Source organism: Typopeltis vanoorti, chromosome 18 (assembly GCF_054136105.1).
Source record: "Typopeltis vanoorti isolate ZY-2024b chromosome 18, IOZ_Tvanoo_1.0, whole genome shotgun sequence".
In the NCBI taxonomy this organism is placed as follows: Eukaryota; Metazoa; Arthropoda; class Arachnida; order Uropygi; family Thelyphonidae; genus Typopeltis; species Typopeltis vanoorti.
In genome coordinates this window covers 67,088,711-67,116,629 of record NC_143566.1, presented here as the reverse complement: position 1 = coordinate 67,116,629, position 27,919 = coordinate 67,088,711, and the positions used below count along the sequence as shown (strand labels likewise).

The 27,919-nt window shown below is 34.8% G+C and overlaps 1 protein-coding gene across 1 annotated transcript; it reads right to left on the bottom strand.

The window, feature by feature from the left end:
• Positions 1–342: 342 nt before the first annotated feature.
• On the bottom strand, positions 343–27,888 carry LOC150096735 (mpv17-like protein 2). The gene is made up of 4 exons (XM_090408480.1): positions 27,396–27,888; positions 23,884–24,119; positions 7,521–7,649; positions 343–530 (listed from the first exon to the last, which is right to left on the bottom strand). Exons 1-4 carry the CDS (start codon positions 27,553–27,555, stop codon positions 456–458), a joined length of 600 nt encoding a protein of 199 aa, XP_090264606.1. The 5' UTR covers positions 27,556–27,888; the 3' UTR covers positions 343–455.
• Between the last annotated feature and the right edge of the window lie 31 nt (positions 27,889–27,919).

Sequence of the window (27,919 nt, the reverse complement as noted above, 5' to 3'; positions counted from 1 at the left end):
TTGTTGCAATAACAATTAAAAAATTAATAAGAAAATGTTATATGAATATGAACAAAATTTTTTTTAAATGCATTTATTATATTACATGTATTTCATTTTCAAATTCTTTCTCAACTATGCAGATTTTCTAAATATACCATATGACTTTTTAGCCTTCCAGGTCTAAAGAAACATTCTAAATCATACTTTATTTTTCTTAAGCAAACTTAACCTGTTTTTAAATGTGTTATAGTTTTCTGATTTATGTTTAAATATAATAGTAAATTTTACTCTGATTTCTCAGAAAAGTGGTCATACAATTAAAAGTCGAAAGAACTCTTTTATGTAGTCTAGGGAAAAAAATGCAACAAATTAAAAATACTTTATTTGAGCACATATAAGATTATTTACACAAAAATATATAAAAATTTTAAGATTCATTAATCAAATACAGATTTTCCTAAAAATTTCCAAAGTTATGATCTCTCAGTAGAATCTTTAGCTGTACTCTTCAATGATTTCATTTTTTCCATATGTTTTGCATTGGCTTCCTAAACACAGAAAAAGTGGAGAATGTTTATTCTGCAATGCAATACAGACAAATTTTCTTTGGCATGAAGATGATATAGGATTTTGGCTAGGACTTTCTAATAGTCTGCTATATTCAATAATTAATTATGAGATTTTTGCTATAGTAAGATTTGACTGCATATCAATCTAAATAATTTAAAGTAATACTGAAGGTTAAAGATTGATTTAAACTGCACTATAAACTTATAGTGCAGTTTAAATCAAACAGAACATACCAATCTTGGTTGGTATGTTCTGTTTGGGGAGAAGAAATTATCAAATTCTTATGTGGAGTACTCAGATTCAGGTTTTGCTGGTCAGATTACTTAGAGATTTTTTACTTCATTATATTTGTGTGTGTGTGTGTGTGTGTGTGTGTGTGTGTGTGTGTGTGTGTGTGTGTGTGTGTGTGTGTGTGTGTGTGTGTGTGTTTACTGTGTACTCAAAGGCCAGTTTGGGATGAAAAACAGAGCCACATTCATATAAGACTGGTTAACTAATTTTTTTCAATTAAATAAATCTTTTTATCTCAGAGAAATATTCCATTTGAACTTCAATGATCAAAATTAAATCCCAGTCTTTAACAATCAAAGTTCAAAAGAGTTACTTAAGATTATTTTAAAATAATTTTTATCACAATAATTTGGACTAAGTTTCTTAGTAAGTAAAACTTTTTGAAGTTGAAAACAATGCTAGAAAAGATGTTTTTTATGTGAATTTCACCCAAAAAATATTATTATTATTAAATAAGATCTCTATGGATACCAGGACTCATCTCAGGAGACTCCAAACTCCACGATCTGCTGTCTATGCTACATAGTTTCCACATCAGCACTACACCATCCACTACCTAATATAGATTCTTCTTCTCTTAACTGTATATTCTCTTATCAATTTGCATGTTGTGCAAGATGGAAAATCCAATTTTCTGAGAGAAAAATCCTACTAATTCAATATGAGACCAGCTAACTTACCTTCACTTGAAATAGCCCATATAAAGATTCTCTCATCATGACAAGAAGCAAACATAGGTGTGTTCAACTGAAGGGCACAAGTGCCATCCCTTTTTCAACTATGACAGAGAAGGACAAAAGATTGGAAACCCATAGTACATTAGTACTGTAGATTAGTCTAAGGATTAGATAATTCAGGAATGCTGTTATTACAGACGAGGCAAGGAACTTTTTACAAGTTGCTTAAGGCCTCTAATAAGAAAGGCAGTGGCTATCAGGTTATAAAATTCATTATCGCCTAAAGAAATTAAAAAACATCCACTTGCCAATGAAATCAAACCCATGGACTGTGTTGGAGACAGACATGCTATCCACTCAGCCACACTAAACATTTCATCACCTGTATCAATGATATCAGTATTTATAAACAATATAAACAACAATTAACTGGGAATGCTTTATACAGAGGTAAGCAAACTAATAAATGTTCCTAACTACACAGAGATTATGCTACACTGACACAGTATCCCCTAGTGTTCATGGAGAAGATATGTTAATTAACAATTATATAAGGGATCACCCATAAATCACATGATGTTCTTGTGAGAAGAGATAAAATCTAAGAATGTTATTAAACTGAAAGTTCTAATATTTCCAAAATATTTCTTATGTTTTTCCTAATACAACCTATGAATAATATGAATCAGCAAGAGCAATAACCAGTCTAGTTCACAAATGGATATACAAGTATATAAGTATTAAGAACCACTAGATGGCGGCAGTTGTCTGCAATACTCTCTTACTTCGATGCCATTTAAAATCACTGATAGTCATAAGTCAGCTATTTATGATTGGCTAAGGGTAGCAAATGGTTGCACCCCTTTCCCAAAAGCCAAACAGCCGTGCCTGCTGCCTTTGGAGAATAAAAGGCATTTAAATTTACATTTAACAAGAAATAACATTTTTGTTTCCATCCTTTACCTGAACATGAGTAAGCAAAAGTGCATGGCATGCAAAGCATCTTCACAAATACTGGTATACAGGAGCAGTTGACTTCACATCAAATTGCTCCAATATATCCATTATGAACAGCATACTTCCTTTTTGGACATTTTTTGTTTTGTATGTAGAAGGGGAAAATATCAAGGGGGGGATACATTGAAAATGAGTAAGAATGTGATCTTTGAAAAGTACATTTTAATTCAGTCTTTATTTAGCAAGGATTTACTTTTTTTTTTTTTTTTTGCTTGGTTTAGAGCACATAGTTTGTCTGAAGATGCACTGTCTATCACATCTCTCCTTATAGAGGATGTGTTAATAAGGAGAGGTGATAAGCGGTATGTGTTAGTGGGGGGGATGGAGGGGAGAAGCTCCCACGATGTGTCTTGGAATTCCATGGAAGTACAATGATTAATCGCATTAATCAAGGGATTAATGCGATTAATTAATCCTCAATGTTACTGCATATATCAAAATCACATTAATCAACAGAAAAAATTACAATTCATCCAAGATCGATTACTGTATTAATAATATTGAAAGTTTATTTTTCACTTGGTTAGAGTAGGGGAAGGGCCACTACCCAGAGGTCGAAACTAGTCTGGGTAGTGGCCCTTCCCTTAATGCATAACATTAGACATATCCGCAAGGAGATGTGTTTTGCATTATAGGAGATACTGAGATAGGAGTGTTGGTATCTTGCTCCACCTTTGCAACGAGTTGCCCTGGTGTGTACCACCTTAACCCAGTCCTGAAGATACTTTCAGGTGCAAACTTTGTTTGCTCACACTTGGATAAAGGATTAAATTAAATTTATAAATTTATTATGTATTAATAATAACTTTGCATTCATTTTTTATCTTTCCTAAGAGTACCATATAAAATGAATTATAAATATGTTTTATATGGTACTCTTTTAGGAAAGGTAAAAAATGAATGCAAAGTAAATGTTTAATAAATGTTTGTATCTACATTAGTTACTGCAATTTTTTATCAAAAAAAGTTATCAAGAGTCGTTTCAACAGATTTAGTTTTTTCTTATCAGCATAAATTCTAATAAAGCATTCTTCAATTAATATCTGGATCCATATCCATTACTTGCTGCTTTAGCAATTCTAAACTGAGAAATATTCCATCCAGTTCTTTGAATGTTATTTCCTTTGGAATCTCATCTTCACATTCCATTTGTTCGTTGTCTTCATATGCATACTGTTGTTCAATTTCAAGAAGATCATTGTCACTGAAGTCTTTTGAATTTGAATCCAATAATTCTTTAACATCTTCTGCATCAACACCATCTAAACCAAGGTCTTCACCAATTGCAACAACAATTTCTTCGACCATGTTGTTCACAGGATTTTGAAAACCACCTAAGTCATTAGTTCATTCTGGCAAAAGGTTTTTCCAAACAGCTCTCATGCAGCTAGAAGACACTTGCTCCCACAAGTCATGAATGTTTTCAATTGTGCGATTAGTGTTAAAAGTTTTCCAAAATTCTTGGAGAGTAATCGCATTTTCTCCCGTTGTTGTTTCTACTGCCTTTGAAAATGTCTTTTTAAGAAAATAGGCTTTGAAAGTTGCAATGATGCCCATGTCCACGGGTTGTAGCAATGATGTCATATTTGGTGGGAAAAATAAAACTTTCGCATTCTCACACAGATCATTAAGAGAATATGAATGACCAGATGCATTTAGGTGCGTTATCTAAAAGCAAAAGAGCTTTGAAAGATAAGTTATTTCTCTTGCAATAAGCTTCAACTGCCAGACAAAAATAAGACCTAAACCAATATTCGAATAGGCTTTGGGTAACCCAAGTTCTGATTCATCCACCAAATTACAGGTAAAGAGTTCTTGTTACATTCTTTTAAAGCCCTTGGGTTCTGAGTTCGATAGACAAGCAGCAGCTTCAATTTAAAATCTCCATTAGCATTCCCTCCAAGCATAACAGTTAAGCGATCTTTTGATACTTTATAGCCAGTCTGCGCTGCTTCTTTTTTTGATATAAGAGTTCTAGATGGCATTTTTTTTTCCCAATAGAGGCCAGTTTTATCTACACTGAAAATTTGGCAGTAATCATAATAATTTTCTTCGATGATTTTCTGCAGCTCAGCAGGAAATGTAGATATAGCATCTTCATTGGCAGTTGTAGCTTCACCTGTTATTTTCATATTCTTTAGTCCAGTCCTAGATTTAAAATTTTTAAGCCAACCTTTGCTGGCTGCGAATTTTGAATTGCCTTCTTTATATTTAGTCTCTTTAAGTCTTGAAAAGAGGCTTTAGCCATGATATTATAGGTGCCTATAATATCATGGCCAAAGCTCTTTAAAAAGAGCTTTGGCCATGATATTATAGGCACTAATTGGAATTCTCTTTTGATTGTAGTCTTCCAGCCAAATAATCAACAGATCTTCCATTTCATCCATTATAGCATTTCGGTAACATGTGCATTGCATACTTGCAGATGTAACTTTACCTTGCTCACAATACCTTTCGATAAAATAGTCGGTATTGTAGACTTGTTAAAACCAAATTCACTTGCAATCTTACTTTTACTTTCACCATGTTTAAATCTTTTAATTATATCAAGTTTTGTATCTAAGATAATTACTTTCCTCCTCTTTTTTTTCACTTAATGATCCAGTTGTGGGATTGCTTTTATTCTTTGACATGATTAATGGGCTGTAAAATTTATGAAGATGTAATTTGTAAATACAGCAGAACAATTGCAGCTTGTAATACACCCACTATTAATGCTTAATGGGTTGAAGGGCATCATCATGCTCATGACTTTCTTTCTCTCAGCCAGGAAACATTCCTTGAGGCTAGCATGTTTTTGCATGGTAAATTTAAAGGTACGTTAATTAAAACTCTTGATACATATATAAAGGGATTTTCGCAATTAATTTTGCTATGTTAATCAAAGCCTGCGTTAAGCAAAGGATACCTGTCCCTGAATAATAATGAACATAAAGTGTTTCCAAACAATGCCTGGTGCAATACTGCTATATAGGCATGCCCTGGTCATATGACACATTAGGTTCCAAGTCACCATTATATAGCAAATTGCTGCCTTTTCTCCTCCCACCACTTGTACATACATGTAATGGTTTAATAAACTGTTTTAAGCTGTCACATATATATATATATATATATATGTGACAGCTTAAAACAGTAGCTCCCACTGATGAGACATTTATTAAGGTCTCATCAGTGTGTAGTGGCCTTTCCCATAATACATAACATTATACATGTCTATATGTGCATTGCATTATATATATTACACACACATATATATATATATATATATGTGTGTGTGCGAAAAATAAAACTTTTTCGCAAATGAAAGTTATTCTGAATAGCTTGGATTGAGGAAGCATGCCAAACCTTAAGCACTGAAAATCATGAAAAGTTTTTTCATTTTAGCAATAAGATTATATTGTCGAGTTCACGGATAACTGTAGTATAACTATACTTCAGTTAGTGTTGTCACAATAAATTTAGCTGTGGCCTATCACAATGATCAATACATCATTGTCACTAAATTTAATAATTTTAACCTTTGCATGTAATGGAATAGTTTAATGCATCTTCTTTTCATTGGAAACAACAGCACCTTTACTTTGAATTTTACCTACATTATTAAGAATACAATAAAATAGTTATAAACCGCTTATAATTCACAGCAAAAACACAGAGATAAATTAAAGGTACCAAGAAGTTATATTCTTGGTTTCATCCTTTATCCAAGTGTAAGCAAACAAAGTTTGCACGTGAGTCACTTCATGAATGGGCTACTTGTATATAGAGGCTAATGACTTCACATCAATTGCCTTAGTATCCCATAATCAGTGCACATATCCTTACAGACATGTATAATGCTATGCATTATGTGAAGGGCCACCACCCAGACCAGTTTTGACCTTTATTGAAGTCTCATCCATCAGCAGGAGTCAGATCCAGAAGTGATACCAAGGTTGAAGTAATGCAGCAATTCTTGGCATCTTTATAGTATAACCAAGTGGGAAAACTTCAATATCTATCTCTAATTCAGAGTATTTTAGCAATAAGGTGTGACACCTTTTGACTACTTGTATATGGAAATATGACTTCTGCATTACTTCAACCTTGGTATCACTTCTGGGTCTAGCTCCCACTGATGAGACATTTATTAAGGTCTCATCAGTGTGTAGTGGCCTTTCCCATAATACATAACATTATACATGTCTATATGTGCATTGCATTGTGGGATACTAAAGCAAATGATGTGGAGTCACTAGTCTCTATATACAAGTAGCCCAGTCACGAAGTGATTTAACATGCAAATTTTTTTGCTTACACTTGGATAAAGGATGAAACCAAGAATATAACTTCTTTGCAGCTTTAATTTATAGTAACCAAATGAAAAAATTTTCATCAAAACACAGAGCAACGATTTTATAAACAACTTTTTAGCATGAAAACTGAACCGGTTGATTCATGGGAACATTATGTGGCTAAAAGCATCACATGAGTGAATGCAGCGTCATATGAATGGGCACTAGTCATAACTAAAGAGCATTGTGTGAGAGATTGTGATAAACTGAAGTGTCATAATGAGAAGTATTACTGTTTATTCAAATCAAACTCTTGAAACATGGTGCAAAGCATGTATAATCTCCATGAAACAAAACAATGGAAAATTGTTTCATAAGAATCTAGTTAAATTGATCATTCAGAACTGCATTTTGGCTCATTATCGAAATGTGTTTACAACACTGATAACAGATTTTACCACACAGAAATATTTTATTTCTAACATAGCCTGTCAGAAACACATGACAAATAATCTACCTTTTTTTTCAAATGGATAAAAAGTCAGTAAAACAGCACATAAATAGAGCAAATTAGTGAAATAAAAGAAAGAAAATCCAATTTTCTTTCTTTCTTTGATTTTGTGTTACCAATGATGATTTTACCAGTAGTTACACAAAGTTTCATCAGTTAGAAAAACAAAAAGTGTGCATATGCTTATATACTTACTTTATGAAGGATGTATGAAAGGAAGACATCATATATTAAAGTTAAAGTGCACACATAGAGAACCCTGTAATTTGGTGGAAGAAAGTAAAAATTCAGATATTGAAGAGGTATGTAGATAAACCAATCAACCTAAAATGAACAAAGATAATATTTTAGAAGTTATCAGAAAGTGTATTTCTACATGACAATCACAAATACCAAGTCATTCTTTATTTTATGAAAAGTAACATGAATTGCACTGTTTAAAAAATTAAAATTAATAAATAAAATTAAAACCAGAAGAAAAGAAATACACCAGTACAACTGCAGTGGCGAGAGCACTATACCAAACTGTAGTGGTGTATGTCAATGATTATTCTATGATTATTTTTAAATATAAACTTTTAGATATACTATAATGTATCTGGAGAAAAAAAAAAGTTTACTTAACAGAAAAAGAATATTTTATTGCTATATAAAAATCACTCAAACTACAAGTGTTCTCTAAAGTGTTAAACAACACTTTAAGCTACAAGTGTTCTTTACTGTTTGACTGAGATAAACAACAGTATTCCAACCTATTTGCATAATGTCTTACAAAACAGACTGTCATTAAAATAGAAACATTTTAATGACCAAAAACAGACGTGTGTTCATAGTTTTAAAATATCAGACTTGTGTTTTAAGCTACTTTTATGCAAGTATATTTACATTTGCCAGCCTAACTGCTAGCTGACTGAATGAATGAATGACATATTCAATCTTGTGGATCTTAATTTGTATCCTGCTATGGCAGGCATGAATGTCTGAAGTCTTTACACAATGGCAATTTTCATCACCTGGTGTGCAACTACCACTCTGTTCAGACTGTAAGGATATGTGAACACAAGCATTTAAGATGTGTTGAACTAAGATGATCCTCCAATACTAGACTGCATACCATATCAGTTCAAATGCAAGACAAAGAACTAAATGATGTCTTTCCATTATCCAACATGCATTTCAGACTTAGTGCCATCTAATTAATAGCATTCATTTCAAATGATTACTAACTTCTCTAGACACCACATTCCATGGTGAGGAAGCTAAGACTAGATATCGAAAGTTATTTACCTCCAAGAAGCATACCATGTTATCAGATAATAACCTTACAAAAAAAAAGATGAATCAGTTTTTGCAACGCATCCACTGCAAAAAATCCAAGGCAAAACCAGACTTTCGTACAGAAACCTTCCGTGCCATTGATGTACGTTTCTTTATGGACACCATCTTTAGAAGCTGAAGTAGTGGAACAAACAAGTAGCAAAACACAATATAAACAACAAAAAAATTTCAACAACATCTGAAGGACAATTGTATCCAAACTGAAAAGAATGCAGCACAATTTGCAATGAAAATCCCCATTATACACTAATTAAAATCACTACTTAAATTAGTTTTTTTTTATCACAGCTCAGAATTACTGCTACGCTCACTTGCACCACACAATTATGATACATTATTGTTTGAACACATTTTAAATGTTTATATACACTCATCCAGACACAGATGATATTGCTAGGGTCACCCAAAAGTTTTTGGCATTTCGGAATTTTGGCAGTTGAAAAATATTATTGAATAAAATAACATATTTTATTCAATAATATTAAATATTCAATATTAAATTCAATAATAAATTGAATAAAATTTTATTCAATAATATTTTTCAACTGTCAAAATTCCAAAAAGCCAAAAACTTTTGGGTAACCCCTAGCAATATCATGTGTGTCTGGATGTGTGTATATAAGCATTTAAAATGTGTTCAAACAATAATGCATCATAATTGTGTGGTGCTAGTGTCACAAGTGAGCGTAGCAGTAATTCTGAGCTGTGATAAAAAACGTGAATGTGAAAAAAATGTGAAAGATCTGTGGACTGTTTGGATAAATGAGAAGAAGGAAAGCATTAACGTATGTGAAAAGTGTCTGGATAGATTAGAGCGATTAGAAATGGGAGCAAACGTTGGGACTGTAGTAGAAGAGCTTCAGCAGGAGTTCTAGAAGAGGATATTAGACAGCTAAAGGAGAGATTGCTGATGATAAGGAGAAGGAGGAAGTTAACGTTATAAAGAAAGAATCAAAGGATAGTCATATATCAGTGTATGGGGACTCGATCATTAGAGGTGTGATTAGTAATAAAGTGCACAAAATATGCTTTCCTGGTGGAACAATAAAACAAATAACTGACATTGCAGAAAAGGAAATACTGGGCATCAGAATTAATGGTAGTTGTGGGCACAAATGACTTAGTTCGGGAGAAGAATGTTGATAGAAACTTGAGGAGGAAGTTGTTGCAGGAGGTAAAGAAGAATAGTGCTGTTGGGAAAGTCATAAGCATGTTGCCCAGATATGATAACAAAAAAATGATATTATAAATTGACAAGGAGAGCAGAGATAATGAATAGTAAGATGGCTAAATTGTGTGTAAAAGGGATTCAATTTGTAAATCTGTGGAGTGAATTTGAAGGGAAGGGAAGTTCAAATGGTATAAATCTGATGGATTACATTTGAATGGATTTGGTCTTGGGCATTTAGAAAGGCTATTGTTTTCTGAGAAGGCACAGAGTCAAGAAGTTAATGTAGCAAATGATCAGAGTCTACCTGTGAAAGAGGATAGCACAAATCGACAGATTGTACAGCAGGAGGAAGATGGATATGAGGTTGAAGATGTGGTTGCAGCAGCACAAGGTGATGGAATGCATAAAGGTGAGGATGAGACAGGTAAGAATGGAAATCACAGTCAGGATCAGGGAAACGGGAGTGGTCAAACAAAAGAGAGGTGTAGTATAGCAGCTAGAATAGAGAATGTTGGTGCTGGTAGGATGGCCTCAAACACACAGAGATTGTTATGTTTATACACATGTGTAAGGAGTATTCGAAACAAGAGAGCTGAGTTTGTGGCATTAATTGAGATGGTATGCCCAAAAGTAATTGGAATAAATGAAACTTGGTTGTCTGAGGAGGATGTGATATCAGGAATAGAATTAGAAGGATATATAATTTTCCGGAAGGATGGAGATGTGAAAAGAGGAGGGGGAGTGCTGTTAATGATTGCAGAGAAATTGTGTCTGCAAAGTGTGGAAGTTGATGGTGCATGCACAGATTTTGAATCTGTGTGGTGCGAAGTTGAAATAAACAGGTTAATATATCTGATAGGATGCTGTTATAGGCAAGGGAATGCAGAGAATATTGATTGTGAAATGTTTAGGCAAATTAGTTGGGCATGTAAAAAGAAGATGATCCTGATGGGAGACTTTAATTACAGGAATATAGACTGGAAGGAGGGGATAACGTATGGGAACAAAGAGAGTGAGTTTGTGGAATTTCTGTGAGATAAGTATCTTAAGCAGCATGTGATAAACAACTAGAGGCTTTAATATTTTGGATCTGGTGATAACTTCACAAGATGTAGTTGTTAATGAGGTGTTGACACTGCCACCAGTTGGTGACAGTGATCATGAGGTACTTGTTTGGGAAGCGATGAAACAAGAAAAGGTCACTGCCAAAAATGGATATGTGTTGAAGTATAAAGCAGGTGATTATAGAAAGCTCTGTAGTCAGCATCAGTACGTTAGGGTAGATGAGCTGAACAGAAACGATGTTGAAAATGCATGGAAACTCATAAGGCAGTATCTGACAAACCAATGTATGACTTCATACCAAGGGTTAAGAGCGAGTAAATAGAATGGGAGTGAAATGGATGAACGGCGAAATCAAGCAAGCTGTGCTGGAAAAGAAAATGTTATGGAGGAGGTACAAGATAGCTGTCTTGTACCTCCACCAGCTGTCTTATGGAGGAGGTACAAGACAGCTGGTGGTGATCAGATCAGTGAAGAGTATAAGTTGCAGGCTAGGAAGGTGATGAGCATGACAAAGAAAGAAAAGGTGCAGTATGAGAGGAGACTGGCTGGTCAGGCCAAGGTTAACTTGAGGGAATTTTTCAGCTACATAGCAAGCAAGAAGAATAATAATTATGGCAGACTAACAGTGAGTGGAGCAAGGGGAAGATAATTCCATTATACAATGGTGAAGCTAGGCCAGAAGCAACTGATTATAGACCGGTCAGTATTTCTAGAATGAAAATATCCATATTGAAAAGACTAATTAGGATCTGCATCCAGAAGTGAGTGGACACCATCTTAATTCTCTATAGAAAACAGAATGGCTTTATTAAAAGTATGTCTTGCTTTAACAATTTTCTCAAATTTAGTGACTGCATATTTTATAACAGAATGGATACACTGCAATAGTTTTAGATTTTACCAAGGCATTTGACAAAATTCCAGTGGGAGGTAGTTATATAAAATGAGTAAACAAATTATGCTTGTGGCATGGATAGGAGATTAAGCAATTGACAGTTTATTTTTCACTTGGTTAGAGTATAATAAATTTAGTTTAATCCTTTATCCAAGTGTGAGCAAACAAAGTTTGCGCCTGAAAGTATCTTCAGGACTGAGGTAAGGTGGTACATACCAGGGCAACTCGTTGCAAAGGTGGAGCAAGCTACCAATACTCCTGTCTCAGTATCTCCTATAATGCAAAACACATCTCCTTACGGATATGTCTAATGTTCTGCATTAAGGGAAGGGCCACTACCCAGACTAGTTTCGACCTTTATTGAGGTCTCTTCAGTGGGAGCCAGGCCCAAGCTGAGATACCAGGCAGAAGCATTCGCAGGTCTGCCTGGTATCTCAGCTTGGGCCTGGCTCCCACTGAAGAGACCTCAATAAAGGTCGAAACTAGTCTGGGTAGTGGCCCTTCCCTTAATGCAGAACATTAGACATATCCGTAAGGAGATGTGTTTTGCATTATAGGAGATACTGAGACAGGAGTATTGGTAGCTTGCTCCACCTTTGTAACGAGTTGCCCTGGTATGTACCACCTTACCTCAGTCCTGAAGATACTTTCAGGCGCAAACTTTGTTTGCTCACACTTGGATAAAGGATTAAACTAAATTTATTATAAGCAATTGACATGGTATCAGTGAGCAAGGTAAAGAGTTGCCATAATGGGGGGGGGGAGCAGTGGAGTACCACAGGGTTCTGTGCTTGAACCAATGTTGTTCAACATGTACATTACACGACACTGAGGTTGGTCTAGATATTAACATACAATTACTTGCTGATAATGCTAAGTAAGGAAGAGTGATAAGGGAACATTTCTGATACAGAATCTCACATGCTGATCTGAACAAACTGGTTCTATGGGAAAATGAAAATGAATATCAGTTTCAGTATCACCAAGCATGCAAAATTATACATTTGGGACTGAAGACATTACTATTATGTTAATGATAGTTTGCTACAAGTAGTCAATGGCAACTTGGAAGAAGAGATCTAGAGATGCAGAGGATATTGACAGAAGGTTAAAAGTCTAGGGGCTACATTGCTATAAGATTGCATTACAGTGGATAATTGCATTGTTGACAAGAACGCTAACACCACAGGAATAAGGGAGTTATTTTTCCCCTACACAAAGGTTTAATAACACCACATATTGACTACTACTATACTTATATACCATCACCTGGGTTCAGAGGAGATAAGAAGACAGACCGAAGGAAAAAGTTCATCAAAGTTTGAATAATCGATAGAAGACAGGAAATGTGACAGAAATATATAAGTTGGTGTGTGTGTGCGGGGGGGAATCTTATGCACACAAGCAAGATTTTATGGCTTGTGGTAGGTTAAAGAGAGATCTCAAGGTCATTTCTACAAACTAAGTCAAAATGTGGAAAGGAAGCATATGACCTACCAGTGGATGTTATGAGCATCCATCCTCATTAAATATATTTCAAGAAGGATATGAGAGGTATTTGGGTACTGTGCAACTTGAAAGAAGCCTCACTCACTAATAAAGCTAATAACAGAATGTAGCAGAACACCAAGGATTTATGGCAATCTATAAATTCTTGGAGATCTAATGTGAAAGTTATGGTGCTAAGCTACAAATTCCTTATCCCAAGAAATTATGCTATTTAATCTTTCTAAAAAATTACCTCTCTGTTTTTTTAAAATTAGAAACAGATGTCATTTGTAATGTTTTTGTTTTTTTATCTGTCATAAATTATAATTTAATAATTAATATGTCTGCACTTGTTAATTCATAACAGAACTAAAAATCAGTTCTGTTTTTGAACCATATGAACAGTTATACAACTAAAAAATTAATTATTTTAGAATTATTAATAAATTTAGAATTATTTAATAAATTATTAAAGTGTTGATACTTATTAGCTACATGTTTTCATATTTTATGAAAAAGAAATATAACAATGATAAAAGAAAAATTACATTTTTTTAAAGTATGCAGACATTATACTAATACAGTTCCATTTCTTATCAGATTATTAAGCTTAATTCTGAATAAGGATGTGAAATGGAAATATAAGAATATAATTAATGTTGGTACCTGGAATGTCCAAGGCACAGGCCATACAGATAAACAGGTAGAGGATGACTAAAAAAATTCTTAAAAAAACTTATTAATGAAGTCACTGGCCTCTACATACAAGTAACCAAGTCATGAGGATACTGCATGCACAAACTTTGTTTTCTTACACTTGGAAAAAGGATTAAACAAGAATATAATTTATTGGCACCTTTAATTTAATTTATAATCAAGTGAAAAAGCTTTCAACAACTTGTTATCCAATTGTATTTATGACATTCTGTGTGGAAAGAATGTGTTTGTAATGGACAGGTGATGCACAACATACAGCCTCTTTATATCAAGTCAATCCTATCTTCCAATGGTGTGACCTGTTTCCATAAAAGAGGCTTGAATTCAGTCAGAATTCCTACTGCAAAAGTATACCCCTCCTAGTTGGAGGAAATGCTGACTAGACCTACTTAGATGGTATAAAGCATCCATCACTTGGTGAAATACTACTATCACCACTACCTGGTTTATTGGAGACTTGAAGTGGCAAATGCATGTTTGGTTTCCAGATTAATGATTCTGGTTTCTCTACCCCCCCCTTCCATCCCTCTTCAAGGGCATGCCAAACATACTTAGGCTACATCAGTAAAAATGATGGTGCTGCAAGTCAGCTGTGAGATAGTGTACAGACCCAAATCAGTAATAAGGCTTCCCAGTCAACTGGTACATAAATCTGCTGACATATACTCTGCCAGGCAGTGCCTAGAGAAGCAATCTAAGTAGTGGGATGTGGAAGGCACTGTCAAGGCTGCATGCCCCAACTCTATCCTTTGTCTAACCATAAATGAACCTATAATGAAAACATACAAACATTAACAATGACACTGCAACAAAATGAAAAGTCATCCAGACCACTTACTCTGGACAGAAACCCAAATTACGTAGGCTGTTCAATAAGTAATAAGACTATATATATATATATATATATATATATATATATACAGAAAACAGATTACCTTTAATCGTCATCATTTACATGGTCTTTTTTGAAGTAACTACTGTGAGATGTGATGCATTTGTCCCAATTGCGACCATTTCTTAAACACATGTGAGAGTCTGTGTTTTTAAAGTTCTTTCAAAACCGCCTCCATAGCTTTTACACATGCTTTTGTGCTTTCGAAATGGCATGCTCTTAGTGTTTTTTTGAGCTGAGGAAACAGCCAGAAATTGCACGGTGCGAGATCATGATTGTATGGAGAATGTGGTAGGATATCTGTGTTGTTCTTCTGCAAAACGTCCACTACACACCAGCAATACGTGGCCTTGCATTATCGTGGTGCAATAAGAAGTGTGCATTTGATGTGCTTGATGATAATCACTGCTGTGTTGATCATTGTCTCTGTGATGGACGTTGAAGGTCTTCCCTCGCATTCAAGATATTCCACATTTTGCCTTCCTTCCTTAAAAGTTTTATGCCAGCGAAAAACACTTGCCCTCGACATTGCTTCATCGTGGAAAGCTTCGCATATCATGTTAAAAGTGTCCAATGCCGATTTTTGCAAATGCACACAAAATTTAATCGCATAACGCTGTTCCAAGGACGCTTTCATTTCGAAGACTGGTCGCACCTTGTAGGCACGCTGATGAGCACTTGCATTTAGTCACGTGACACTCTGGCACATCAGCCCATATACGCTGTCTATCAACCTCTTTTGTTAATACATACAGCAACATTTCTTTATTCCACAGAAATTAATATTGTGATGAGTGGTTTCGCCACAGTAAAATTAGTCTTATTACTTATTGAACAGCCCACGTACATCTACATCCTGGGGACAAAATTACATCCTTCACAATTCCTTTTGCCATGAGGATGACCTGTACCTATGTGAGATATGACACTTCTTATCAGAGAGTGGCTAATTTAGAATCTCCTGCTTTGGCCTCCACTGGCTCAAGGTTTCCTTGCTCTGTTTAGTAACATTCACCAGTCTCCAAAAAACCAAGCTGACCTTTTTGAATTCCTTTTCATGAAGCTTGACCATCTGCAATCCAGCTATCCAAATAGTGAGGTCATCTTCTTAGGTAACATCCACAATTCCAAATAGCTGCTGTTTTCTAACACCAATGACCAAGCTAGATGAGAAGCCAATGTCTTTGCAATAAGCAATGACCTACCACAAATTGTATATCTACCTACCCAAAATTCCTGATAACCCTTTTCGCCCTCCCAATACTCGATCTCTTTTTAACCTGTTCTTCATCCAGATACACTATAAAGGTCATCTTGCTTCTTGGTAACTCAGATCACAAAATGGTTCAAGTCTCCTCTCTCAGAACACTTTTCCTCCAGACACTACCAACTGCATGTCCTTTGGCAGTACAAAACACTATTTTGGGATGACCTCTGGAATTTCTGTTCATCCTTTCCATGGTCCAACTATTACTTTGCCTCTCTAATTCAAATGTCTGCTTTGAGGGAGTGACTGAAGTCATCCTTACTGGCATGAAGGCCTTCAATCCCCATCCTACCCAATATTCTCATCCACTTTTCAAGCCTTAATTCAATAGAAAGTGTACCAAGGCAATTCAAGGGACAAAAAACTCAGCTTACATCAAGAATCCCATCTTCACAATCAGCCTATAATGAAGCACACAATAAACGCAAAATAGTCAAGATCGAAATCCACTTCATAAAGATCAACAGCAGAAAACTTGCCTCCTGTCCAAATGAAAGCCACACCTTCTGGTGCCATGCAAAGGATATTGGGTGCAACTTCTGCTGGGCTACACTTCCACCTCTCTCTCTCTCTCTCTCTCATCCAGATGGCAGCCTGTTACACTCTTCCTCCAGCCCTTGTATTAGATGAAGGCAAATCTTCTTCTTCCATGCCAGTAACTGAGAACCATGTCTCCTGTGGTTATTTGGAAAAGACATAAGAAGAATACTAAATAACTCGGACACTAAAAAATCTAGTCTCATGGCATCTCTCCAGTTGAACTCAAACACTACACTCCAGGTTAATATATCCTCTATTATTTCTAAAATACTCAGCTTGCACTTATCCCAACACATGGAAGTAAGCATATATCCAACCTATTCCAAAAGAAAAAGGGAGACAGAAGCTTGCCATCCAACTACTGACCAATCACCATTTCCCTAAATCCACTCCAAAATAACAGGGAACATATCAACAGTAAACTCCTCCACTACTCAGAGAACCATCAGTTAATCAGTGACCACCAGTATGGATTCAGCCACTCCATGGCTGATCTCTTGGCCTATATCACCCACCACTAGACATGAGTCATGGAAAGAAACACATGCTGTTGCCTTAGCCTTCTCCAGGGCTTGGCACTGTATTTGGAATCATGGCCTGCTTAGCAAACTGCCTTCCTTTTGTCTACCTTCCACCCTCTGTAACTGGATAGCTAGTTTTCTATCTGATTGTTCACTGCATGTCATGAATGCCTATCACCTACCTTCTTTCATTCACGACCAATCCTATATCCATAGGTTTGCCAACAACAGCATACTCCACATTACTTTTTCAACAAATCATGTGGGTCTCAGACATCCCAAACATCAAGATCACTACAACCAGTGGCTTAAACACTGATTTCCATATCATCCTTTAGTGAGATAATGACAATCTGGTCACCTTCAATGCTACCAAAATGCAGACTTGCCTTTTTCTTGCAAGAAGGACCTTAGCACACCTACCCTTATCCTCAGCATCACTGGACAAGATCAAATGGCTCTTTCCTCGTACTGACATTAACCTCCAACCTCTCCTGACATAAACATATCGCATCAATAGCTTCCTAGACCTCTAAAATAAAAATAAAAAAGGCATTATTTTCAGATCATGATGCTATTTTACACCCACTCAGCTACTAACCCTATATAAATTCCAAATCCGGCCATCCTGGGGTGTTGCACCCAAAACTTCCTTAAAAATTCTTAATGCAGTCCAGTGAAGAATCAATTCAGTCATCCTTCCCTTACAATCATTTCAACCTCTATCTCACAAGTGCACTGTTTCAGCTCTGTGTCTTCTACAGGTACTTCCACAATGAATGCTCCAGTGAACTGGCAAACATTCTTATGTTTTCTGTTGGACCTTTAAAAGAGCACAGCATCTGCAGCCTAGGATCATTTATCAGGACAACTGCAAATACATCAAACTTGCTTCTATTCCTTATTTATCCCATCTACCTAAGTCTTTTGGAACAGCATTAAAATGCATTTCTCAACGACAACTGCTAACTCTTCAAGAAAAACATCAATGGATTTTTTCACCCCAATTCTAACCTGCACTCTCTGCACCACACACACACACACACACACACACATGGTCCTGATGTGCTATAGGTTCTTATACTGCTTGTGTGTTGATAAAAAAAAAAAATACAAATTAGAACTTGTTCTTGACACAACAGTTTTCAGAAGTTCTGGAATGGAAACTGACTGTTTCCTATTAGTCTCACCAATTCAATTCCCTTCACAATGGCTGAGAATGAAAGCAAAAAAACTAAAGAAAAGGATTTCTTTAAAGTCAGTCTCTTGAAAGACCTCAGTATAAAATGGCTTTCTCAGTAGAGAGCTAAAAAATAAAAATTGCAGACTGTTAAAACAGGCAGCATTTGAAGGCTTAGGCAAAAAAAGAAGATCTGCATTAAAGAAGGAAAAAAAACACTTTCAATAAGTATTTTATGACCAGATAAACTGAAGATAAGACTAAATAGAACAAAGTTTTAGCTAAAAGTGAAGTGAGAAAAAGAAAGAAAGCTGAATAATTACATATCTAATTTAGGAAAAGTAAAGTTAACAAAATCAATGTAATACTTTATAAAACTTTAAATAAATTAAGAATCAAGAAGCCCTAAAGAAAACACTGATTGATTCAGCAAGAGAGGCATGTGGTGAGGTTGTCTGTAAGGATAGAAAAATCAGAACTCCATGGTGGACACAGGAAGTTAAAGAGGCAGCGAAAGAAAAGAAGGAAGCATATCAAAAGTTCCTGGCAAATAAGTTAGCTTCTGCTCTTAGAGAATACACAGACAAATGTAAGAAAGCTAAACACTGTATAAAACTAGCTAAACAAAGGTCATAGGAAGACTTTGGCAAGAACATAGAAAATAAATATCAAGAAGGTGGCAAGATATTCTGAAGGTTACTGAAGAAGTTCTGAAATGGAGGAAAGAGTGCTGTAAAAGGAATTAGAGATGATAAAGGTGACATGAAAATGAGAGAAATAGATATTCTTGGAGTATGGAGTAATTACTTCGAGAAATTGCTAAATGAAACAAGCAGCAATGACAGCTCAGTGGTAAAAAACACTCAACAGGCATGCAGTCAGGAATACATATCCATACTTGAAGTAAAAGAAAAAGCCATCAAAAGCTTGAAATGTGGAAAGGCAGTAGGAGTAGATGATATTCGACCAGAAATGCTCAAGTATAGAGTTATAAAAGTCTTACAATGGTTGCACTGCATAGTTCAGAAGGCCTGGACAGAGGGACAAATTCTGGATGATTGGAGCAGAGCTCTCATAGTACCCATATATAAAAAGGGAAATAAAACTGAATGTGAGAATTACAGAGGTATTTCTCTACTGAGTGTTCCTGGTAAGATATAACTGCATGTATACTCAAGAAACGGTTGAGAAGGATTGTGGAAGAGAAGCTTGGTGAACAACAAGCTGGATTCAGACCAAATTGAGGCTGTCCGGATCAGATCTTCACTTTACGACAAATAGTGGAGAAATCATGGGAATATAACAAAGATCTGTATTTAAGTTTTGTAGATCATCTGGAAAAGCATATGACATGATGCCAAGAGAGAAGCTATTTAAAATGCTAAAGTTATATAGCATCAATGGGGCATTATATCAAGCAGTACTTAGTCTTTATTTGAGTTGTAAGTCAGCAGTTAGAATTGAAGGAAGTACAGGAAGATGGTTTAACCACGCTACATGCCAAGACATCTATAGACGTCAAGGTTATCATGGATGCGAAGTGCATATTAAAATTGTAATACCATTGATATTACATTGAAATATATGATGGATATGAAGCTTATGAGGAAGCGTATTTGATCCATAATGGCCGGTAAGGTGGTTAAAGTTAAATCTGGTGTCAGACAAGGATGTACATTGTTCCCTCTGTTATTCATTATCTATATGGATCACATTATGAAGGAAAGTGGTATTAAACTTGATATCAAAATTGGCGATATTATTCTCAGTTCTTTGCTTTATGCAGATGATGTTATACTTCTAAATAAATCCACTACAAGTCTGCAAGATTCCCTGACTAAATTGAATAACTGTTGTAATAGATATGGTATGAAGGTCAGCAGTAACAAGACAAAGACAATGAAAATAGGTAGAAGCATTGAAAATATCAACTGTATTGTGAATGGAGAACCTATAGAACAAGTAAAACATTTCAGCTACTTCGGCACGATTTTTAGTGAAGATGGTAAATTAAATATAGAAATAGACAACAGAATCAATAAAGCTGGCATGGTAGGAAGTCAACTGAATAAATTTATATGAAATAAGAGAGAAATTAGCCAAAGCACTAAATTAGCTGTATATAAGACAGTATTCAAACCCATTTTAACTTATTCATTTGAGAGCTGGGTTAGAAATAAAACACTTGATCAGAGACTGCAGATATGAGAGTCCTGAGAAAGATTAGAGGTGTGAACAGATGCCATCAATGGCAATATCATATCAAAAATGAGGATATTAGGAAAGAGCTTTGCATTGTCAGCATCCAGGAATGCATTAGCAGAGCTAATCTAAGGTGGCATGGTCACTGAAACAGAATGGAAGAGGAAAGATTAGCAGAGCAAATGTTCTCTGCCCAGTTGGCAGGAAAAAGACCCAGAGCTAGACCAAGATATAGGTGGATTGATACAGCAAAAAGTGCCTTAAAAGATAGAAATATAAGATCTGATAATGTTGGAGTTCATGTTGGAGGCTTAATGGATTGCATACAGCACTCAGAAAAGATTAAAACAGAATTTAATACTTCCTATATTCGTCTCAGTCGCTGAGACATCTTCAGGGGATTACAAAAAAACTAATGTAACATATACACAAATAACACACAATACTAAACCCGACCACATGGGTGACACTCAACTAGGGTTCATATATTTTTGAAAAAAAAATATGGACACTTTCGATTTGAATAAACCAACAAAAATTTTTTTTTTTTTTGCTTTTCTTACTTACGAACATCAGTAAAGGGAAAAGAATTTAATTAATTATAGCAATCTTAAAATTGAACTTTAAACAATACTAAATCATTAATCATTGACCAACTGCCATGTTGTATGCTGAGTATTGCATTACATCGTGTACATTTCACTTTCTCGTCGACTTTGCCATCACAATTACATGGTATAATAAAAAAGGTATTCAGTCCTTAGCTTTTCTGTGAGAACACACTTTTTCTTCGGCATTTTAAAGGCATATAAAATAATAAAACTAATTACGTTTCATAACAGATCTGTGTCATATCAAATAAGCCGTGCTTGGTTATTACAACGTCTGCTAGTTGCACTATTCTCGCAACATGTCAGTATTGTCAATTGATAAAACAATTTTATGATCAATAACTAATATTGATTTCTTCGCAATTACATGTTTTATGTTTAAGAATGGGAATGTTAAACACAAATCACGGGACAATTCTGCATCCCGAAGAGTTTCAACAGGACACCAAGACACAAACTCGTGATAAGGGACAATCCCGTAAAATACGGGATGTATACGAACCCTACACTAAACGGGTGTCACCCACGTGGTTGGGCTTAGTATTGTGTGTTATTTGTGTATATGTTACATTAGTTTTGTTGTAATCCCTGAAGATGTCTCAGTGACTGAGACGAATATAAGAAGTATTAAATTCTGTTTTAATCCTTTCTGAGTGCTGTATACAATCCATTAAGCCTCCAACATGATGTCCTCACAGCACTTAAGCCTCTACACATGGATAATGTTGGAGTCTTGACAGGTAACAGACTGATTTGGAGAAAAATGTAGATAGGAAGTTAGTAATGATGTAAATTTTTCATGTAATACTATCATATCAAGAATTTGATGATGATGAAGAATCAGTGTGTGATACATGGCAGCAGTATTTTCAGGATTTATGATCACATAGTATGAAAGAATTAGAAATACTACAATCCAAAAATAATCTAGTAGAACTCATTTTTATATAGGAATTGAATGATATATTGAATAACTTGCAAAACAGTAAATCACCCAAAGAATATGCTTATTAACATGAAGGTGTTCAAATATGCTGATTAAACTTCTTAAATCAAGACTAACATTTCCTGAATAGAATGCAGGGTGGGAAAAACCTGTGAGAATCCTGGCAGAAGGCCACAGTTATTCCAGTTTATAAAAAAGGCAACCATAAAAACTGCAAAAATTATCTAGTAAGTTCCTTAATAGTAGTTACAAAATATGTGAAAATTATAAAAAACAAACCAGCCATTACATTGTAAGATAAGTGAGGAAATCTTCAAAGGAAAATACTGTGAACATGGTTACTTTTCTTGGAAATTACTGAGAAGAATAAAGAATTCAATAAACCACAGTAAACAATATTCTGACACCCTTTAAAGTCTTTGATGTGCAAGCAAAAATTAACTTTTAAAAATATTCACTGACAATGAAACCCGAAACCAAATAATAGTAGCAATCTATAATCTTTATAGATATAACGTTATAGCAGTCATATTGGGAATTGATGTTTCAAATTAGAAATCAATAAATTGTAGCATATGACAAGGCTGCCCTTTATCACTACTATTCTTTAATGTATTAATGCATTTAATAATGTATTTTATATATCAATGTCATTGTCAGACAATCGAGGCACACAGTTCTTGGAAATATGCCATTACAAAGCGGACCACTGTAACATATTGTTACTTGCAGACAATCAAGTACTCCATGACAATAAAAATGAAATATTCTGACACCCTTTAAACCTCACCGCTGAAAAATTAACATGGCAATATCAACCATAAAAAACCAAAATTATGGCCTTTCGAGGAAAGGAATCAATATGAAATAAAATATGTTATGGAAATAAAATCACGAAGCAAGTAAATTGCTTTTACTATCTTGGTTCTAGTTTGACTTACAATGAAGAAAATGCATTTTATTATTAATGGCAATTAATTTTAGAACAATTAAGCTTTTAATCCAAAAGTACAGAGGCATAACTAGAATTAAAGCTTAAAAGAAACTGGCAACGCTATGGGAATGAAGCCTGGAACATTGGTCACATCAGTCGAAATGAAATTTATGAGAACTGCAGGATATACGTTACTGGATCAGATGCAAAACAAAAACATAACGAATAAACTAAATATGATACTTGTAATACACTACGTCTACCAATATAGACTAAGATGATTATAACACGTAAACAGAATGGGCTGAACCAGAATATCTTGAACAGTTCTTTGATACATCCCTAGAAGATGAACACTGACAGGAAGACCAACCAAGAGATGGCCTAAGACAGTAAGAGGCCACTATGCCTGCTAGTGAATAGGATGATGAAGCAGTGGCTGTTAGCAATGAATGTGTATTTAATGAAATTAATGTTTAGCAACTTTTAGCCTTGGCACTGTATTCCTGTATTTAATTGCGATGAAGGAAGTTTTTTTAAAATAGTTACGAACTCCCGAATATCATTAGGGTCACAGACTCCAAAATCTTACAGATGGCACAGATTAATGTATTAAACAAAACAAAAAAAAGGTGAGTTTAACATATGTATACCTGAAACTATGTAAATAAATCTCTTTGGATAAACATAGTCAAAGAGATTTTTTTTTTGTGAATAAACATCATTTTAATGTACTGCACAATATAATTAACTATAAACTACTGAAGCAAATATTATTAAATATACTTTACCATACATATAGTTAAAATATTTTCCTTGAAATCATTAAAATTCTCTTTTAGTGATCGACCTTGCATGCTTCCAACACCAAGAAACATTGCAAGTGCAAAAACAGGACCTGCAGCAGCTTCTGCCATTAGTTTCTTCCCAATAGTCAGATGTTTTCTCCCTGGAAACTTTGTATCCAGAAATTTATACCAATAATGAAAGGCAGGTCCAAATGTTAAACCTGCTGCTGCCATGCTTCCTATAGAAACAAATTTATTAAGACTATATAGAAACAGAAAAAATATTTTGACTGATTATTTCAGTACCTCCATAAAGTCATAGGACTCATCATGGAAGGCTATACAATGTTCATAACTATTTTTTCTTAATATCATTTACAGTAAAATACACTTACCACTTCAGACAAACCATTCCACTTGGTAGTCACTTTACAAGTGAAAAATCTAATCCTCATACCTTGCTAACCACAGTTTTATTCTATTTCCAGGGATAATCCCTTGAATCAGTTTAAAATCCCTTCATATCTCCCATTTTCTGCCTATTTCTTAATCTTGTAATTCCCTTTTTCTAAACAATTAATCTATCCTCATAATGAACAGTTTGCATGTTTGATATAAACTTTTCACTATAATGCTTGATCTCGGGGTTATTTACCTGCTTCTACCTCTCTACTACTTCCTCATCCCTAATGAAACACTTAGAAAGAGGGATAATAATTTTCTTATCCCTACTCAACAGTATCGTTCAATATCACAGTAATCCTATTTGACAATTCACATTACCACTTTGCCCGCATAGTTGGTCGAGTAGTTAGTCACTTTACAAGTGAATCCACTCTCCAACCAACAGGCTGCAGGTTCGAATCCTCTGTAGGCATGGATGTTCACAAATGTCTGTAGGTGGGTGATGAATTTCAATGACTAGTGTGAAACCACCACAAGTTTCATGTTTGATTTCTAGAGTAGATTTTCTGGACTATGTCAAAAATAAATAAAAACCACACTAATATGTTTAAAACATTTAATGACTTGAAGTTGTGAAAGATAACAATTGAAAAAAATACTATTTATTATTTGAGCACACAACTAGTTTCATCTTCTTAGAAGACTTCATTGAATGCATAACATGAAAAGAGAAATACAAAAATATACAAGAATAAAAGCTATAAATTAACTTGCAAATATATTGCTAACATTTGAAGAATTCTGGATGCTATGGTAATGTTGGGCACATTCGCGCAGGCATGACCGCCTACATGTAAAAGCTAGTAAGGGAAAATGATAAACAGCAATTTGTTGACTGCAGCACTTTTATTATTATTATTATTATTATTAACTAACTTTTTAATGTTCATGCAGCATAATGATAATTTCGATCTTAATATGAAGATCGAAATGTTGGGAAATTAAAATAGTTATTTATAACACGGTTGTAAAGTCCATAATTTCTAAAATGAATGCTGATCACCGTGCAACACTAAAAGAAAGGATACTGATAATGCTTCTTATATTAATGTGGTGGGGATTATTAATGAAAGATTTTTAATTTTCATGCTTAGTTCTGCTGATAAATATCAGTTCCAATATCAAAAACCAATATCAGTCATCATAAAGAAAAAGCAATAAATCAGCAGCCATTTTCATTAAATTAGAGATAATTTAAACACAGATAATTTTAAGTACTGCTTCATAACCCCCCCACCCACACACACACACACACATCCACCTATAGATGCACACTCCTGATCTTCTTAAGCAAACTAAACATTGGGAGGGGTCTATTCACAGAAAAAACTCAGATGCACAAAAACAAAAAAACTTATAAAATGACAGCTGAGTTGGAATGGATGCACAGTGATCCTGTTGAATTTTGCTAAGGCATTTGACTGGATACCTCTCATGGAATACTGTTACACAAATTGGAACAAATGGGGATGGATGTTAAATTGGTTATGTGTATACGAGAGTGGCTCATGGAGATACCAAAAAGTAGTGTATGGAAGAGCAGAGTCTAGGATGAAACAGGTGACTAGTGGTGTGTGCCGCAAGGCTCGTTGCTGGCCCATTATTGTTTAAATTTGTATATAAATGATATATGCAATTATTTGAAGGGAGATATTCAGTTGTTTGCTGATGATGCCAAGTTGGGTAGCATAACAATTAATCAAGCTGATGTACAGGACTTGCAGGATTACTTAAATAAGCTGGCAGTATGGGCAACGGATAATGAATATCTGTTTAATATTAATGTATGTTATGCATTTTGGGATTAAAAGATTACAAGCTGTGTACCACATTGATGGACTTGTACTCCAGGAAAATGATGATGCTAGGAACTTGAGGGTGTTGGTGGATAGAGAGCTGAAGTTCAGAGGACATATTGCTAAGGTGTTCAAGGATGTGCAGAGATAAAGAAGTCATTATTCCTCTTTATAATGTGTTGATTTTCTACATATGGATTACTGCGCTCAGAACTGGTCACATGGATTTCTTGAAGATAAGAAAGTGGAAGTAAAGATTAAAGTTACCAAAAGGGTTTTATAGGATTGATGCAGGGGAAATATTTCAGCAGTTGGCTAGTGGTGGAAGAACAAGAGGTCTTCCCTGGAAATCAAGTAAGAGTGTAATTACCTAGGGTGTGCAGACTAGATATTTCGGTTGCAGAGTGGCGAATGAATGGAATGCGGTGCCTGAGCGCTTCATCTGTCAATGAGCTCAAGGAGAAGTATGATAGATATTGTGTGGCTAGTTTGAGTCCTGTGATAAGTCTTCAGATTCATGGAGTTGCCTATATCATGATGATAATAATAATAGTAATAATAATGCACTAGTTCATGGGAATAAACGCCCCCCCCCAAGACTTTTGGTACTAGTCTATAACATTTGCAAACAGGCACCATTAACAGAGTTAGAAATCATGCAAATTTACATCATACTTCTGTCTACTAATGTTTTAGACTAGATCTGTCTGGGATATATCTAGGCTCCAAAAAAGGACATATGATGTAAATGCGAATAGCACTTAAAAACAGCTAATAAATGACATTAGAATTAAAAGAACAGAATTAAGAAAAAAGAAAGAAAGCAAATAACTTTGATCATTCTCGATTCAATTCTTTCGTTTGTGCATTACATATTGCACTATTGTACCATATTTACCTGTATAGAACTGAATTATCATTACCGCTTTACTTTAGGAGGAAAAATAAATTACTACGTACTGAATCTTTATAGATACACAAATTAGCTCACACTATTAACAAACAACATGTGGAAGACTTGACTGATTTCAGAATTTATTTTGCAGGAAGATATATTTTTATTCTAATTTTTGCCTATGTCTTGCCACTACCGATTTCTTGGTTGCCTAAACTAACTTAAATATTAATTTTTATGGCTATTTTGCCTATTTTTCTTGCCTATCTTTCTAACTTAAATATATCTGAGGAGCTTTGCATCAAGAGCAATCGATTAGTTCCAAGCGTAGAAAAATAACGAAAGTTACAGTTTCTTACCTGTTCTCGTCCAGCTGAAGGGTTTCTCGTATACCAGTACTTTTTCTACATTTTGCTGAATGGTATCGCCAAAGGCTGAAAACGAAAGGGCTATAAAAGTATTTGTAATCAATAAATGGCGTGAAAATGCCTTCTGAGCTAGTTTACTAACAACAGACATGAAGAGGGGAAGAAAATAAGTTACATCAAATTAAAATAAGTCTGATATTATTTCTCACATGGTCATTTAGTTATGGCGCTGTTTCAAACGTGTGGTGAACACAATTATGATGCAATGTTGATGTACTGTTATCCTTGTCATAGCATATTTATTTATTCATGGTAAATAGATAAATGTGCAGTTATTCTTTTAAGGAAATCATTACGCTTAGAAACTTAACAGCGAATTTCTTGGAAATCCCTGGATAAACCAAACCGACTTACAATCCGCGAATTGTTTTGATTCACCACTGATTTAGCAACCTGACGCAAGTATTATCAGGTCGCCAAATCTGCAAATATACAACTTTTCCCGATGCAAAGTA

Bases quoted from the DNA above. Each gene is read 5' to 3' on its own strand.
- LOC150096735 (XM_090408480.1), bottom strand. From the start codon at position 27,555: ATGTCTGTTGTTAGTAAACTAGCTCAGAAGGCATTTTCACGCCATTTA. The intron at 7,650-23,883 runs GTAAAGTATATT...TGTTCATTTTAG, and splicing joins ATATTTTAACTATATGTATG to GTTGATTGGTTTATCTACAT. The intron at 531-7,520 runs GTAAGTATATAA...TTCTGTGTTTAG, and splicing joins TTTCATACATCCTTCATAAA to GAAGCCAATGCAAAACATAT.